At 33.7% G+C, this 17810-nt stretch overlaps 1 protein-coding gene across 14 annotated transcripts in view; it reads left to right on the top strand.

Moving 5' to 3' along the window:
- The window catches only part of SENP7 (SUMO specific peptidase 7), a 199930-nt gene that overhangs the window by 148416 nt on the left and 33704 nt on the right, over positions 1 to 17810 (top strand). For 13 of the 14 annotated variants that reach the window (XM_074214358.1, XM_074214356.1, XM_074214355.1 and 10 more), the window contains 2 exons: positions 7520 to 7642; positions 13056 to 13148. In XM_074214358.1, coding sequence (XP_074070459.1) covers positions 7520 to 7642; positions 13056 to 13148 — 216 coding nt within the window. The remainder of the gene's footprint in view (positions 1 to 7519; positions 7643 to 13055; positions 13149 to 17810) is intronic. The other variant, XM_074214357.1, reaches the window with a different exon arrangement.

The raw sequence follows: 17810 nt of genomic DNA, 5'->3' as shown, positions 1-17810 counted from the left end.
ACCTTGCCAGATTTTAGCATTCTCAACTTTTTTTTAGTCTTTATATAAATCAGTTATCACTCTGACAACTATCACATAAATACCACTCTTTTATCTAAATTAGCTGCTCCATATTAATGTGTTCCATTGAGTCCCTAGTCTTTCTTATTGGCTATTATCATTCTGTGAAATTCTTTTTTTTCCTGACTTACCAAAATTTCTCTAAATTGATCATTTCATTTCATTTCTTCCTTTCCAATAGATAGTACAAGTCAATAGAGCTGTTATGACCCCTAGAGTTTTATATGGAAGGAATTTTGAAAAAGAAACAAATCTAAGAAGATATAGAGTAAATATGCTGAAAAAGTTAATGATAGGAATTAAGCATCTTTTTAGTTTTTTGATCTAATTTAGTAACCTTCAATAAAAACATTCAAGTTATTAATGAAAATGATCTTATAAAATCCACAGATTTCATTACTTGAAATTTATTTTTAAGAATATGTTTTTACAAATTAATAACATAATAACATGTCTTCATTTGAACACTTTTTCTTTTGTATATTCTCTTTGGTATTTATGGCTATTGTTTTTGTATTTGTAATCGTATATATTGTTCTACTTATGCTTTTTATTTACATAATTTTATATATAGTTCATATTTTTCATATTTGTCTTTTTATGTAATAATAATAATAATATTCCATTGTGTTCTCAAGCCACAATTTATAAATTATTCCTCAGTCATTGGATACTTGATGCCATTTTTCATATTTTTTGCTATTATGACTATTTTTTGTACTGAAAGGTCCTTTTTTCCTCTTATAAAAACCTCTTTCAGCTTCCTAATACTGGGATCAAATGGATCAGTTTTGTAAATTTTTATTTTACTATATTGCTTTCCAAAAGGATTAAATTGGTTCCAGCTTCATCCACAGTGCCTAATTCTCCACAGCCATAAATGCTGATTTTTTTCCTTTCTAACTATCTGTGCCAATATAATGAGTAAAAATGCATTTCTCTGATTATTAGATAATTTGAACAGTATTTCAGGTGATTTTTAAGAAAGAAATTATTTCATAAACTGATTATTTCATGTACTTTATGCCATTCCTTTGAATGTCAATTTCTTTTGTGTTAATCCTTTTGACCTCATATTTATATAAGATATATTTACAATAAAGATTCCTCAACCTGTTTTTTAAAGTTATAGCTGCATAGGTTTTGTTGTGCAAAAATTCCTTAATTTTTTGTAATTCAATTATTTTACTTTGTCTATTATAACTAATGGATTTTAAAAATTTCTTTTTTGATTTTATTTATTTTGAGTTTTATAATTTTTCCCCTAATCTTACTTCCCTCCTCGACCCCCCCCAGAAGGCAATTTGTCAGTCTTTACGTTGTTTCCATGGTATACATTGATCCAAATTGAGTGTGATGAGAGAGAAATCATATTTTTAATTTTTTTTAGATTTTTCAAGGCAATGGGGTTAAGTAGCTTGCCCAAGGCCACACAGCTAGGTAATTATTACGTGTCTGAGGTTGGATTTGAACCCAGGTACTCCTGACTCCAAGGCTGGTGCTCTATCCACTGCGCCACCTAGCCACCCTGAGAAATCATATTCTTAAGGAAGAAACATAAAGTATAAGAGATAACAAGATCAGACAATAAGATATAAGTTTTTTTTCCCCCTAAATTAAAGGAAATAGTCTTTGGATTTTGTTCAAACTCCATGGTTCTTTATCTGGGTACAGATGGTATTCACCATTGCAGACAGCCCAAAATTGTTCCTGATTGTTACACTGATGAAATGAGTGAGTCCATCAAGGTTGATCATTGCCCCCAAGTTGATGTTGGGGTGTACAGTGTTTATCTGGTTCTGCTCATCTCACTCAGCATCATAACTAATTGTTTTTGCCTTCACAATTGCAATATATACACACACATATATATATATGTATATATATATGCATATCGTTATATTTCCTGCTAATTTTATGATCTTTGAAATGAATAAATCACTAATCTAATTGAAATATATCACTATATCTCTTATCCTAATCTTAAATAGGATAAGATTTATTTGTGATTTTCTTCCTTTACTAATGCTTAATTTAGAAGTTACTCTTTGAATTCATTGTGTTATTATAGATTTTTCTTTCTTCTAGAAGGCAATCTAACTCTATGGGTTAGAAAATAAGATTGGAGAGTTGCTTTGGTCAATCCCTTTGTGTCTAAACTGATAGACTCCCTCTGAATAGGCTAGGCAAGTCTTTAAGCATCTGATATGCTGTCTGCACTCTCTTGGAATAACTTTTCATAACCCAGGATTCCTCTTAACAAAGAAGTAGCAATGCAGGATTTTGGTAAAGGTTATGGTTATAATTTTACAAAATACATTAAGCAATGCACTGTTACTCTTTGGTAAGTATAGGCAGTGTTGTAAGAGGAAACAGACTAGGAGTCAAGAGAGACCTGATTCCTCTGACACTTACTAGCTTCATGATCAGTTAAATCATTCACTTAAACCATATGTCAGATGGGGATAGCAATACTTATTTCACAGAGTGCTTATGAAGATCAAATGAGATTATGTAAGTAAAGTTTTTTAATAAATCACAAAGCATTTTGTAATCCGTCTTATTCAGTTGTAAAAGTTAGATGAAGTAATGAAAACAGAACTTTTTCCAAGTATATTTTCCTCTGTCAGAAGCTCAGTCTGAGCCTTCATATTTTGATGTAGTGAGAACCTCAGGTTTTTGAAGGCTATTGCAATTACAGCATGCACTACTAAGCCAAGCATGTACTACCAAGCTAGAGAGACTTTTAATGCTTATGAGATCTTAGGTTCTATTATCTGTTATCTGTCATCATTAAATTACCTTAAGATGATAAACTTTTTAGGTATAGCAGTTCTTCAAGACTATCTACTAAGTCTTAAAAATATTATGATCTTTGTTGAGGAGTACTCTCCCAGAAAAAAGCACAGATCTTTGAAGTTTTAAAATATTAAAATAAGATAATTAGAGCAGGATCTTTACATTTATTTTTGGAAAGGAAAATGGAGAGAATACATGTGATATGATAATTATGACTGACAAGCCAATATACAGTAAAAAGTGAAACTAATACTTGGCTTAGAAAATAAATGACAGAAATTACTTGATGAAATATAAAAAGGCACTGGGAGAAACTTTTCTTTTATCTCTTCAATGTAAACAACTTCCTAGCTCAATAAGTGATCAGTAAATACTAAACTTTCAGATAATTTTGACTTATCCTTGCTGCATTTACTTTTTATTTGGAGTAGCCTTGTTTTTAATCAATGTCCATTGACACTATTATCCTGACATTAATCAGTTGCTGCAGAATTTTTCATGTTAACCATGTCATTCTTAGATTTTAAGGACTGGAAATGATTCTAAGTTATCTTTTTTTTTGAAAGAAAATAGAGATTTATTAAAGGAAGTTACAGCATATTAAGAAAGGGATAGAAATTTAGAAAGAGTTTAAAGAGAAGACCACATGGATTGCTAATTGAATTGGCCAGGCCAGCTGGCCAGGGTTCAGCAGGAGACTTGAAGGTCAAAAGAGGCCAAGCCCCTCCCTCCTCCTTAAGTTCTCTCCCAGAGTCCATAGGAGGGAGTGGTGACCTGGGAAAGACCCAAGTCCCTCATTGGAGATTTTGCCTTTTGGGGAGGGGTCTCTTTTGGGTGGTCTTCTAGGACCTGTGTTCCCTGGCTGCCCTCAGGTGTGGCCTAAATTAGATGATAAAGGAAGATGCCCTTTACTATGTGAACAAAAGATTTACAAAGTTTGTCTCCAGCTGATCTCATCACTCCCATGCCTGGTTTTCTCTGCATCATATTCCCCCCTCAAATTATTAAGGACCCAGATTCTTCTAGGGAATTGGGATGAAGGTCTGTCTTCTGGAACTTCTTCAAAGCTGAGAAGGGGTGTAGCAGTCTCCCTATCTAAACTAACCTAGCCTATTAGGGGCCCATTTGGAGAGAGAATATTTTGCAGATGAAATTTGATTGAAGTGGTATCCTAGGGGTGTGGACAATCAGGATCAGATAGAGACTGATGTTTGAAGGAGGTCACTAGCTATAGGTCTGTTGGCTTGAATCCTAGAGGTGACAGATTTTACAAGGAGTTTAAGTAGGCAAGTGCCAAAAAGAAGCAGAACAATTATTATAAGTGGAACAATCAAAGGACTCAACAAGGAGAGTAACCAGGAGCTCCAAGAAGATCTTGAGGAAGGGGAGCTCAATGTGGAATGGAGATTTTGCATCCAAGGTGCCTCTTGCAGTATCACCTTGGTATGGAGTTCCAGTTGGGAAGAATCTGACTTAACCCTAAGCTAGGAGAAATAGTTGTGAAAAGACAAAAGATAATTAGTAATAACATAATGTATTTAGGGACAGTGAGGATGAGAATAGGAATATTCTGTTATGTGCAAAGTATCCACAAACACTTATCTCCAAGTTTCCTCAGGATGTTGTCTTAAACAGGTACTTCAAGTCTTCCAGTGGCTCACAAGAGTATGTGGTGTCACCTGGAGGAGAAGCTGGGGGAGGGACAGGTTTAATCCTAGAAAGGTGAATCCACCTTTCAATTTCACTGCTGTTGGGGTAGAGAGAATAACTCAATAGGGTCCCTTCCATTTCACCCCCCAGTGTATCTGTTCCCTGAGCCTTCCAGGACTTTAAATACACCATATCCCCTGGACTTACAAAAGAGATTTCTTAAGAGCCATTATCTTCAGCTTTGGGCAGATGCTTGTTAGCATACTCTGAGAAAGCTGTTCTAACAGTGCCTAATTGTGTGGCAAACTGTGTAACTAAGTGTTGCTCTAGGTCCACAAGAATGTCTGATGTCAGGGATGGTCTGCCATATAACAGCTAGGCTTAATGTTTTCCCATGGAGCAATACAAACTCTTAACAATCCTATTGGAATCAGTCTCTCTTGGTCTCTTGGCACAGTTTAGCTAAGGTGCATTTGAGAGTGCTATTCATCTTTTCTATTTTTCCTGATGCTTGAGGACACCAAGCTGTATGAAGAAAGTATGTGATTTTCAAGGCTCTATCTACTCCCTGAGTGATCTGACAAAAAAGCAGAACCATTATCACCCTGCAAAGAGCAGGGCAGGCCAAAGTAGGAATTATTTCCTTCAAAAGGACTTTGGAGACTTTCTGAGCTCTCTCAGTTCTTCAAGGCCATGCTTCCATCTAGGAGATGAAGGTGTCCTCCAAGACATAAAGCCTCGACAAGGGGGCATGTGGGTGAAATCAATTTGCCAGTCTTTCCCAGGATAGGTACCTCTCCTTTGTCCAGGTTTTAAAAATGTAGGCTTAATTCCACCCTTGGAATTTACTTGAGCACAAATGGAGCAGGCTCTGCAGCCTTGGCTGACAGTCTCCCTTAACTTGTGGCCTATGGAGCTCACCAGTGAGTCTTGATCCAGCTTCCCAGTCTGGGCAGAGAGAATCCCTTCGATGGTCACCAAAATGTAGCTGTAGATTTATTTCTTGGGTTTGGTTCTGCCCCATGGAGAATCGCGACTCAGACTTGGGAATGCAGATTTATTAAAGGAAGTTACAGCATATTAAGAAAGGGATAGAAAGTTAGAAAAAGTTTGAAGAGAAGACCACGGGGCATCTAGGTAGAGCAATGGATAGAACACCAGCCCTGTAATCAGGAGGACCTGAGTTCAAATCCTAACTCGGACACTTAATAATTACCCACCAGTTGTGACCTTGGGCAAGTCACTTAACCCCCATTGCCTTAAATAATAATAAGAAAAAAGAATATGAAGAGAAGACTTTTTGGATTGCTGATTAAATTGGCCAGGCTAGCAGGAGACTGGAAGGTCTAAGTTATCTTTTAAATAAAATCATTTTGAATTTATTTTCCTGTTTGGATGACTCACTCTGGATTTAATTTATTTCATGGTTTAAATGTACTTAACTTGATTTTTTTTAGAGATTTTTTTTTTAGGATTTTGCAAGGGTTAAGTGGTTTGCCCAAGGCCACACAGCTAGGTATTTATTTATTTATTTTTTGTTTGTTTGTTTTTAAGGTTTTTTTTGCAAGGCAAACAGGGTTAAGTGGCTTGCCCAAGGCCACACAGCTAGGTAATTATTAAGTGTCTGAGACCTGAACCCAGGTACTCCTGACTCCAAGGCCAGTGCTTTATCCACTACGCCACCTGCAGCTAGGTATTTATTTATTAAGTGTCTGAGTACGGATTTGAACCCAGGTACTCCTGACTCCAGGGCCAGTGCTTTATCCACTACTCCAGCTAGCCGCCCCAAATTTCTCATTTTTTTTTTTTTTAGGTTTTTGCAAGGCAAATGGGGTTAAGTGGCTTGCCCAAGGCCACACAGCTAGGTAATTATTAAGTGTCTGAGACCTGAACCCAGGTACTCCTGACTCCAAGGCCAGTGCTTTATCCACTACGCCACCTACAGCTAGGTATTTATTTATTAAGTGTCTGAGTCCGGATTTGAATCCAGGTACTCCTGACTCCAGGGCCAGTGCTTTATCCACTACTCCAGCTAGCCGCCCCAAATTTCTCATTTTTTTTTTTTTTTTAGGTTTTTGCAAGGCAAATGGGGTTAAGTAGCTTGCCCAAGGCCACACAGCTAGGTAATTATTAAGTGTCTGAGACTGGATTTGAATCCAGGTACTCCTGACTCCAAGGCCGGTGCTTTATCCACTATGCCACCTAGCCACCCCTCCTCAGCAATTCTTCTGGGCTCATGCTGAACCATCTTTGTAGATATAGGAATTCCACTGGTTCTTTCCTCTTCAATCCATATCTTCAATTCTCTCTCTAAATCAGGCCATTTGGCTAACTTGCCTCTCAAGACCTTCTTCTGCCGGGGGGTTTCTTCCCGTAGCCAGTCTCTGATTGTTTTCTTTGTTGGAGGAGGACCAAACTGTTGTTCAGCAGCACAATTTCCATTCACTTTTGCAAACTGGATTACTTTGAACTTGAATTCAGCACTATACTAAAATCTTTTCTGAATCCTTTCTGGACAGAATGTAGCAAAACATAGCCTGATATGCTGGTAACAAATGTGAAACAATGAGCACAAAAACAAGTGCAAAAAGTGGAAAATGCAAGTAAAAAAAACTACAACCACTGTATAAGACACTCCCTGTTTTTAGACCCCCAAATTTTTTAGAAAAAGAGTACATCTTATACATGGGGAAATACAATAGGCTTCCATAATTTGTTTAAGACTTCTTTGAGTGATTCTGGTTTTTTTCTAGCTCTATTTGGAAAGACTTGATGATATTAAGTTATATATTATTATAATGATCTTGATGGAAAGGTGATGTAACTTGATTATACTGAATAAATAAAAATTAAACTATTATTTACATTTGAAAATGATTGGTTTAATTTAATTAATTGTTAAACTTAGATTTTCTATATATATTATAAAATATTTTATGGGGGGATCTGAGTAAATGGCAAAACTTACAAGTCATAAATGATTTCTTTTGGTGTTGTTCTACTTTTATAGATATCTTATATTGGAGAAAGCATCCAATGATCTTGTTGAACGAAGTCACATTTTTAGCAGCTTCTTTTACAAATGCCTGACTAGAAAAGAAAATAATTCAATAGAAGAAAATCCAAACCTTTCGTAAGTTGATTTTCTGAGGGATTTTATTTTGTTTTGGAATCCTGACTTAACATTGTCTTCATATGAATCAGTATTTTAAAATATTTTATTAAATGAACATTGAACATAAATTCACCTAACTAAATTTGCTTAGTAACTCATTAAATTTAATTATTTTGAATTCATAAAGTATTATTTTTCATTCACTCCCTTTAAGTCTTCTTGATTGTTCTTTTTAAATTCATTCTTATTACTTTTACCCAATTTATGTGTGATCATAGTGTGTTATATATTTTTTTGTTCTGTTTTTTGGTTTATCTTATTCCTTATAGGTTTTATTTTTGTTTTTTTGTTTTTGTTTTTGCAAGAGGTTAAGTGACTTGCCCAGGGTCGCACAGCTAAATATTAAGTATATGAGGGTAAATTTGAACTCAGGCCCTCCTGTCTCCAGGGCCAGTGATCTATCCACTGTGCCATCTAGTTGTCCCTAACCATATAGTTTTTAAAAGTTATCCCTGTAACCTGAAAGTTATAACTATTACTTATTTGATTATATTTTGCACCTGTTGGTCATAAATGCCCTAATTGTACAATAATTTATCAATTCATTCCCCTGCTTTTGGACATTACATTGTTTTCAGTTTTTTAATATGATACTACAATGAATATCTTTGTGCAGCTAGATGTTTTTTCTGTTATTATTTCCAGAGTACACTGTAACAATGGAATTATTGGGACAAAAAAGGATGTAACTAGTTATATAATTTTATCATGTACTGACAGATTGCTAGCCAAAAAAAAAATCCTCCAAGTGTATAATTCTACCAGTAATAGATATAGTACTTATTCTTCCATAGCCTCACCATCATTGAACTTACTTCCTTTTAGTTATATTTGTGTATTTTATGGCTGTGAATTAGTACTTCAAATTTACTTTCTCTTTATTATAAGTGAATTTGGATATTTTTCCTTTAAAAATTTCTTTTATTTTTCAATTAATAAGTACTTAAAATAAGCAAAATAATACTCTGGTAATGCATATTCATAGTCAAACAAAATAAATTTCCATATTGTCCATGACCAAGCACACATACTAACTGTTTTAAGATTGAAATCTTAAGTATAATTCTGTACCAGGACTTTTAGAACATCCTATATTTTATTCTACATCTTGAATCAATCACTTCTTTGTTTCCATTTCTTTGCTGTTATTAAAAAAAAGAGCTGTAGTTTAAATGTTGCTAGACTCTGAAACCACACATTATAACAGGTTAATTTTTTCTGAAAGCTTGTTTTCATTATGTCACTTTAGTTGTGGAACTATAATAGCATTCTTGGAATGACCTTTGTGAGATAGAGATCAAACACTTGTTCCCCAAACCACAAACAAGGTAATGACTGAATACACACACAGTACTACCAAAATGTGTTACATGAAATGTTTCAAATCCTACTTTGGAATACAAGAATCAGAATTGCCAAAGATAAAATATAGAAGAGAAAGTTGTATTTCTTCCTTACAATTGGTATTAGACATAGGAAAATACATGAAATAAGCATAATATAAAAGTATATTTAACAATAAAGACTTTTAATAACCTGCTGCTAAATTTTGTTATATAAAATTTATTTTTGCATTAATGTAATATTTTATGTCTTATATTGAGATTATTTTCTACTGTGGTGCTTACCTAAATAGTTTTCCTCTCTGAAAAATTAAGACAACCTAGATTTTATCCCATTACATTTTTTTAATTTTTGCAAGTCAGTGGGGTTAAGTGACTTGTCCAAAGTCTCACATAAGTAATTATTAAGTGTCTGAGGCCAGATTTGAACTTAGGTCCAACTGACTCCAGGGCTGGGTTCTATCCACTGCGCCATGTAGCCTGCCCTCTATTACATATTTTAAGACTAAAAATTTCTTTTTCTTTTCTTTTTTTTTTTTTTTTTTTTTTTTTGCAAGGAAAATGGGGTTAAGTGGCTTGCCCAAGGCCAAACAGCTAGGTAATTATTAAGTGTCTGAGACCGGATTTGAATCCAGGTACTCCTGACTCCAGGTCCCGTGCTTTATCCACTACACCACCTAGCCGCCCCCTAGACTAAAATTTTCTAAGGGAATTCAGTTGCATAATTTAGAGACTACATTTTGATTTAATAGGTCTTTAAAATAGATATTGTATTGTTTTATTTTCCTAGGAATATACATCAATTTGATGTCAATTACATGTGAATCTTGAATTTCTTTACTAACATGGAACCAAATTTCCAGTATGGGGGCCATATTTCATGCACCAGCTAATCAATAGGCATTACTGAGCATCTACTCTTTAACTAGCATTTTTAGGAATTCTAAAGAAAGCTTACAATGTACTTCCTGCTGATGGAAAAACTTAAAATTTTATTGGAAGTCAAGGGGAGTATTATGAAATAAATAGAAAATAAAATAAGCTAATTATATAGCATTTCAAATTTTTTTTAGAAGTTCAGAGAAGGAAGTGCTACTCACTTCAACCTGGAGCAATCATTGAGGACTAAATAAATACTGAATAAATTATCTGTATTGGAGCTTCTCCACTGTAATATTGTGCTTGTGACCTATCTGTTCCTTTAGGGATTCATTAATAATTTTTTAAATATTACAGCAAGTAAATTCTTTTGGGTAACTTACACCAATAACAATTGCTTAATACCAGGAAGTATGATCTCAAACTTTAATTTTATATACTGCTTTAAAAATGAGTAGTTTAAAATTTAGGGTTTTTTTGTATTTTATGTATTGAATTTCATTAAGCTAATTAGTAAACATTGTCTTGTTATTTTTACTGTATTTCAAACAATTATTGGCAAGCAGTGAAAAATTTCTGTGAAAGCACTTACATTTCATATCTGATATCTGATATATTTTAAACTAATTTCAGATGGCATTAAACAAAATCACAGCAACTTTTTAATGGTATTGATTAAATGAAACAAAAATAGAAACCAATTTCCTTGAAAGACTGGTCATCTTTAGTTAATATCCTTAGGTAGTCCCTATCATTTGTCATAGTATAGTCATCAAATTTATATAGATACAAATTTGTGTTAGTTGATCTTTGTCTTTGCAGGAAGAAACTGTCACTAAACTTTGTTGCTATACTTGAATATCCTTGAATATCCTGAATCTCAAAGTGTATACTATTATTTTTGACATGTAGAGGTGATAGTGCCATTAATATGGCAGATATTTTGGAGTTGTTTTGAAAGAGAGATGATGAATATGCATTGCTCCTTCCACACTCTCTGGTCTAGTCTTTTATGAGCAAGAACATATGTTTAGATCTTAAAACAGTCTTGATGATCTCAAGTTTTAATTGTTTCCATAATTTCGCACTTTGTTTTACCCCATTCCAGTGGGGATGCATTCTTTTTATCTTCTCTCTGAGGCATCTCATAAGATGCCATCATTGGACAGCTGGCATATTCTATTTCTTTTCATCCAACTTTTTTCATTCCAATAATTCTGACCATGTATTTTAACTGTTAACTCTACTAATTTTTCACGAATTCCACTATGATTGTTAATAAAAAGAGGGTTTCCATCTTTGCTACTAGTGTTCTTCTTTCTTCATATTTCTACCCCCAGTTGACACCCTACTGCAAAATACAATGCTTTAGAAAGTCTCGCTCATTTTAATAATAATTTATATTATTTTAAAATACAGTTATAGCAAAGAGAGAAATGCAAGCACAATAGAATTGATTTTCTCATGTACTTTTATTCTTTTTAAAATTGTTTTGTTTTAGTTTCAGTTCTTATATTCTATCCTTGTTCCCCTCTTCTCTTTCCCCTATACACTGAGATGTCAAAAAAACCCCAACTCACTACAAATATGTTTAGATATACAAAATAAATATGTATATTAGCTATGTTCTAAGCAAAAAAGAGGAAGAAATAGAAGGAAAAAAGGAAGATTTAATCTGCATTCAGAATCCATCAATTTACAGTCTGGAGGTGTATAGCATATTTCATCATGAGTCCTTTGGAATTGTGGTTGACTGTTGTTATGATCAAAGTTACTAAATCTTTCAGAGTTGATTATCTTTACAATATTGCTATTATTATATAAATTGTTCTGCTTCTACTCAATTTACTTAGCATCAAACAAGTCTTTCTGGGTTTTTCTGAAATCATGCCCTTCATTTTTAATAGTACAATTTTTCCATCATATTCGTATAACATAATATATTCAACAATTCCCCAATTGATGGTCCTCCCCTGAATTTTTCAATTCTTTGCCACCACAAAAAGAGCTGCTATAAATATATTTGTTCACATGGTCTCCTTTCCTCTTTCTTTATTCTCTTTTGACTATAGACCTACTGTGATATCTTTGAATCAAAGAGTATGTACAGTTTTATAAATTTTAGGGTATAGTTGTAAACTGTTCTCCAGAATGATTGTATTCATTCATTCATAGCTCCAGTTTGTGGAACAACAAAATAACTTGTGAACCTTCTGCCCATATAATTTATTATTGTTTGAAGCACAATATACTTCAAATTTTTGCTTTATGTAAAAAATTGAGTCTGTAAAAAATTATTTGGATGTGCTTGATGTTATATCTTGAAAATAGAATTCTCCCTTAATTGCTGTTGACAGTTTTGATTTCCAATGAACTCACACCTTTGAGAGTTCTTTAACTACTACATAAACTTTTGCTTCAGCAAGTTTGCTATGGGGTATATGCATCATGAAGTAACCATATCTCACATTTACAATGTCATTGAGTCTCTTGCCAATTTGAAGTTACAATACCTACTTTGACAATTAGTTTTCAGTAGTTATTTGCTTTAGTATTTTGCTTATTAGAAGGAAAAAACTAAAAAAAAAGAACAAATCAAAAAGATTTGCTAAAATAGTCCCCCTTATGGATGATAGTGTATTGGGATTTTTTAAAAAAAAAACCAATGAATCAGTCATTAATAAAATAAAATATTTTTGTGGAATGTAAACATCTTAGAGAGAAGATCTATAATTACTAGTTTGGGGCAGCTTGGTGGCGCAGTGGAAAGAGCACCGGCCCTGGAGTCAGGAGTACCTGAGTTCAAATCCGGCTTCAGACACTTAATTCCCAAGCTGTGTGACCTTGGAAAAGCCACTTAACCCCATTGCCTTGCAAAAACTTAAAAAAAACCCCAAACAAATAAACTTACTAACTTGAATAGTCATCTAGTTCCTTCCTTTCTTCATTCACTCATTCGCTACTGATAATATATCAAGTTCCATTTTCAAATTAAAAATTAGTAATCCAGAAGCCTTTCTTCCAAAACTTTAAGGGAAGATTCCTTGTAAGGAATTTAACACTGTAAGAATTTAATAATTACTTTGTTTAACAAATACTTTTTGGTTGATTATGGAACCAAAATATGTTTTTTTCCCCCATATTCTCAGAATGGCACAGAGAAGACATAAAAGAGTACGTACATGGACTCGTCATATAAACATCTTTAATAAGGATTACATCTTTGTACCTGTAAATGAGGCGTAAGTTTGACTTATTTTAAAATAAAATAGGAAATAATTTATAGAAAATATTGTTCTTTTAGATGTAGATGTACTAAAAGTTATCACTTTGTAAAAATTTTAATGTATTCACATTAAAAGGAACTCATTAATTTTTGCTTTGTATATACTATATTGTAATTTACCAGAATTCTGTTATGCTAGAAGAACTAAATGTAATGTGGAATGAATCTGACTGAAAATACTGTAAGACTCCTCAAGGGCCTCTCTTCAGATTTATTACATTTGCTTATCAAGTAGTAACATCATTACTTCTGCAGATGCTCTCCTAGCAAGTTTACAATCCTAAAGAAGTAGAAACAACAAAAGTTGAGCTACTTTGGTTTAAAGAGAAGTGGAAATAGGGAAAGAGCATTGCAGGTAGAGGAAGCATCGTGTGCAAACATATCTATATACACAGGTAAAAAGCTCATAGTTTATAGTGTATGGGAAAGGAATCATAGAATTACAATTATCTGGAAGGGTGCCCAGAAGTTGTTTGGCCAACTTCTTTGTTTTATGCATGGGATAACTTTCAGAGAAGGGCTGCCTGTGCTCCTACAAATTGTAATTGTAAGTCAGAATTTGAATCCAGGTTCTCTTACTCCAAATGCAGTACTTTCCTCTAAACTATGTTTTTTTTTTTTGGAAGGCAGTGTGGTTAAGTGACTTGCCCAAGGCCACACAGCTAGGTAATTATTAAGTGTCTGGGTCAAATTTGAACTCAGGTCCTCCTGACTCCAGGACCATGCTCTATCCACTGTATGCCTACTTGGCTCATTTCCTCTGCATTATGAACTGAGTACATATGAGAAAGGGTATGAGGTGTCAGAAGAAGGAGCTAATGGAAGTTTTTGAACAGGAACATGATTGGATTTGATTAGTTTTGCTTTAGGAATATGAATTTGGCAGATACATAGGATAGAAAAGTTAAAGTGGAAAGAAAATGGCTTTTAGAACCAGAAGACTGAAGGTCTGTTCCTAACACTTTCATTCATTATCTGTGTGACTGAGTTTCTTATTTGTAAAATGAGGGGGTTAGATTAGATGATATCTGTTAACTTTTCCAACTCTTAAGTGGATGCCATAATCTTTTGATTGGAAGCAGTTAGACTAATTACCCCTCCCCCACTCCAAGTTGGGAGATTTAAAATTTTGTTCTTAGATGGCTTCAATTCACAGATATAACCAATTCAGGAGAAAGTTAGTATGAGAGGAAGATGGTGGGGGTAAAAGAGAAATCTTAGAAAATAATAATTTGGTTTCTATTTTTCTAGGGTATTAAGGTTACAAAGTACTTCCCCAAAATCATTATTGTGCTTTTATTCATTGCTATTTCCGAAATAGCCTATACTACCTTAAGTTACCTCTTTTCCTTTGAATTTTACTTTATCCTTTTATATTATCCTGTCTAGATCTTAGTGACAGTTTATTTGGTCATCCTTCCTCCTTTTGAAGAAGTTCAGTACCTGAATCACTGTCTTCTTTAACATCTTTAACATCAAACATTGCCTTTATATTTATATTTCAACTTCATAATATTTATATTTAAACTTTATCACAGTTTCATATTCCCAGAGCTTCTACTAATGCAGATTAACATCTTCTCCAAAATTCCTAATCTCATAAGAGTTACTTGGAACACAACAGGTTAAGTCACTTCCCAAAGTTAATTAACCTGTAGGTATCAGAAGAAAGTTTTAGACATTTCTTCCTGACTGTGAACTCATTAGCATCACTCTATTAACTATGCCATATTGCCTTTATATATTGATATTCTTTCATATAATCTTATTTCATATTTTATCACCTTCCTCAGTTTCTGTGGTCTGTATGTTCATTCCACCTCAGTCACAAACAGGGATGAACTTTCTCTTGTTATTGTCATTCACAAATGTTTCACATCCAAAATCCAGAATTTTGAAATTTATGTATCTAACCTCCCAGCTCTTCCTATGCTTCATCCTTTCAAAACCCACTTTATATCCTCATTGAAACTTCTAGTTACTTCATTCCTTCCTTAACTTCCCCAAGCCATTCTTGCAACTCTGGTATCGTTTTCCTTCATTATTCTTAAGTAAACCAATATAGTTTATACATATCCAAAAGATGAATCTTTTGCATTATTGTTTTACTAATAGTAATTATCTCTTTCTATGGTCTAATCCTGGAATACTTCTAAAATCTGCTTTCTCCCCTTTTGCTCTGAACATGTTGGAGGAAATCATGTAACCTTGCTGCCTGGGTCAACTTCATATTTATGTTACTAGTTCCAATGGAGTTCTCACTGCTATGTGTCTCTCCTTTGTTTTTATTGACTCGTTTCATTTTTAAACTTTTGGTATTGTCTAGTCCTGGGGTTTCAGTCTTGGTGTTATATGTATCTGCTCTAAGTATGAAAAGTTTGTCAGGGAATTATTGATGATATTTAGGAAAACTTTTTTATTATATTGAAGTATTCCAGAGGTATTTGTGTTAGTAGAAGTTTGTGGAATGTAAAGAAAATGGCAAAGAGGAGGAGGAAGAAGAAGAGGGAGAAGAAAACAGGGTGAAAAAGGGAGGGAGCATTGTAGTATGTGTCAAAAATTTGAAATAATCAGTTGACAGTATAATTCCCATTAATTAAAACCAAATTAATGAAGTCTGTATATAAAAAGTTTTCATATTGATCTAGAAAAAAATTAGGGATGCTAACCTAATCAAAGATGAGAAAAGAAAATTATCTCTGTAATAATCAGAAAATGTAAACTGATTTCCAACTAATGAAATTAGAATAATTTTGGTGTACCTTTGAGGAAGCAAATAACATTCTTATTATTGGTAAAAAGGCTTTAATTCCTTGAATGAGGATTCTCAAATCTGTTCTCTTATCAGATACAAAACATGAAACAACCTGGTGACCTAACATGATATATTGGCATTAAAAAATTTATTACAAATAAAACTTTTGACTAATAAGAAATGGAATCAAAGGCCTTATATTTAAAAATATTTTATGTGCCAAATTTTTCTTTATGAAAATTAATTCATCTTAATTCTTATGTACATACATATATATATGTATATATGTATATATGTATATGTATGGGAAACTTTAGAACTTATTTCCTTTCTTATTGAATAGGGAGGACAGGAAGGTTTTCTGAAAGCTCTGGGAGTATGAAAACTGAAAAATTGGGCACTCCTAATATAGTAGCTGTTCTTAGGTATGCTAGTTAAGGGTTTAGTGGTTGTATTCTCTAACTTCTTCAGGGGTCCCTGATCCTGGTCTAATTTTTTTTTTTTCAAATAATTTATCATTTGAAGAGTGACACACTACTCTCCCTTTGAACCCATGTACCTGTTTAACCTTCTCTGAGTCATGTCTTCTTGGGTCCCTAGTCACTTCCTCTATACACTACAGTACACAACCCCAACACAGAAATCTGTCTTGTAGAAATGGATCTCTTGAAATGTACAACAAATAACACCTCAACCCTAGCAAAGTTCCTTACAAGCCCCCTGTCTCACACTGTTTCACTTCTGTGGTTGTTACTTCTGACTAGGGCCAGATTGTTCCTATTTCACTGATTGAACTCAGTCATTCAATTTTCTCTCCCTCCCCCTTCCTTTTTTTTACCCCCTTTCTTTTTTTGCCCTCTTTACATCACGAAGGTTGGAGCAGAAATCAAAAGCCTCTCGTCTCTCTTCAGCTTTTCAGTCTTGATCATTTATCATTTGGACCCCATCTCACCATCTCCTGCCTCATCTGAGGCAGCTAGGTGGTGGTACAAGAGATCTAGTGCTATGTCTAGAGTCAGAAAGGCCTAATTTCAAATATGGCCTCCTAAGCTCACAAGCTTGTGTGACTCTGGGCAATTGGGGAATGGCTTTTTGTTTTAAAAATTTGACTCAATTCTCTGTATATTTTAGAGATGAGTCCTTTGTCAGAAAAACTAGTCATAAAAATTGTTTCCTGGTTTACTACATTTCTTTGGATTTTGGTCACAGTAGTTTTGTCTGTACAAAAGCTTTTTAATTTAATGTAATCAAAATTATCTAGTTTATTTTTAATGGTGTTCTCCATCTCTTCCTTGGTCATAAATTGCTTTTTGTCCCATAGATCTGACAGGTAAACTATTCCTTGATCTTCTAGTTTGCTTATAATATTGTTTTTTTATGTCCAGATCCTATATCCATTTTGAACTTATCTTTATATAGGGTGTGAGGTGTTGGTCTAATCTAAGTTTCTTCCATACTAACTTCCAATTTTCCCAACAGTTCTTATCAAAGAGACAGTTTTATCCCAATAGCTGGACTCTTTGGGTTTATCAAACAGTAGATTACTATAATCATTTATTGCTATTGCACCTAGTCTATTCCACTGATCTACCACTCTATTTCTTAGCCAATACCGGACAGTTTTGATGACTGATGCTTTAGAATATGATTTTAGATCTGGTAGGACTAAGCCACCTTCTTTTGCATTTTTTTCATTAAATCCCTGGAGATTCTCAACTTCTTATTTCTCCATATGAATTTACTTATTTTCCATATGAATTTTTTTCTGACTCATTAAAGTAATTTCTTGGAATTTTGATTGGTAGGGCACTAAACAAGTAATTTAATTTTGGTAGAATTGTCATTTTTATTATATTTGCTTGG

Source organism: Macrotis lagotis, chromosome 1 (assembly GCF_037893015.1).
Source record: "Macrotis lagotis isolate mMagLag1 chromosome 1, bilby.v1.9.chrom.fasta, whole genome shotgun sequence".
In the NCBI taxonomy this organism is placed as follows: Eukaryota; Metazoa; Chordata; class Mammalia; order Peramelemorphia; family Peramelidae; genus Macrotis; species Macrotis lagotis.
Note: the sequence above shows the minus strand (reverse complement) of the source record. Positions and strands in the feature narration are given on the sequence as shown.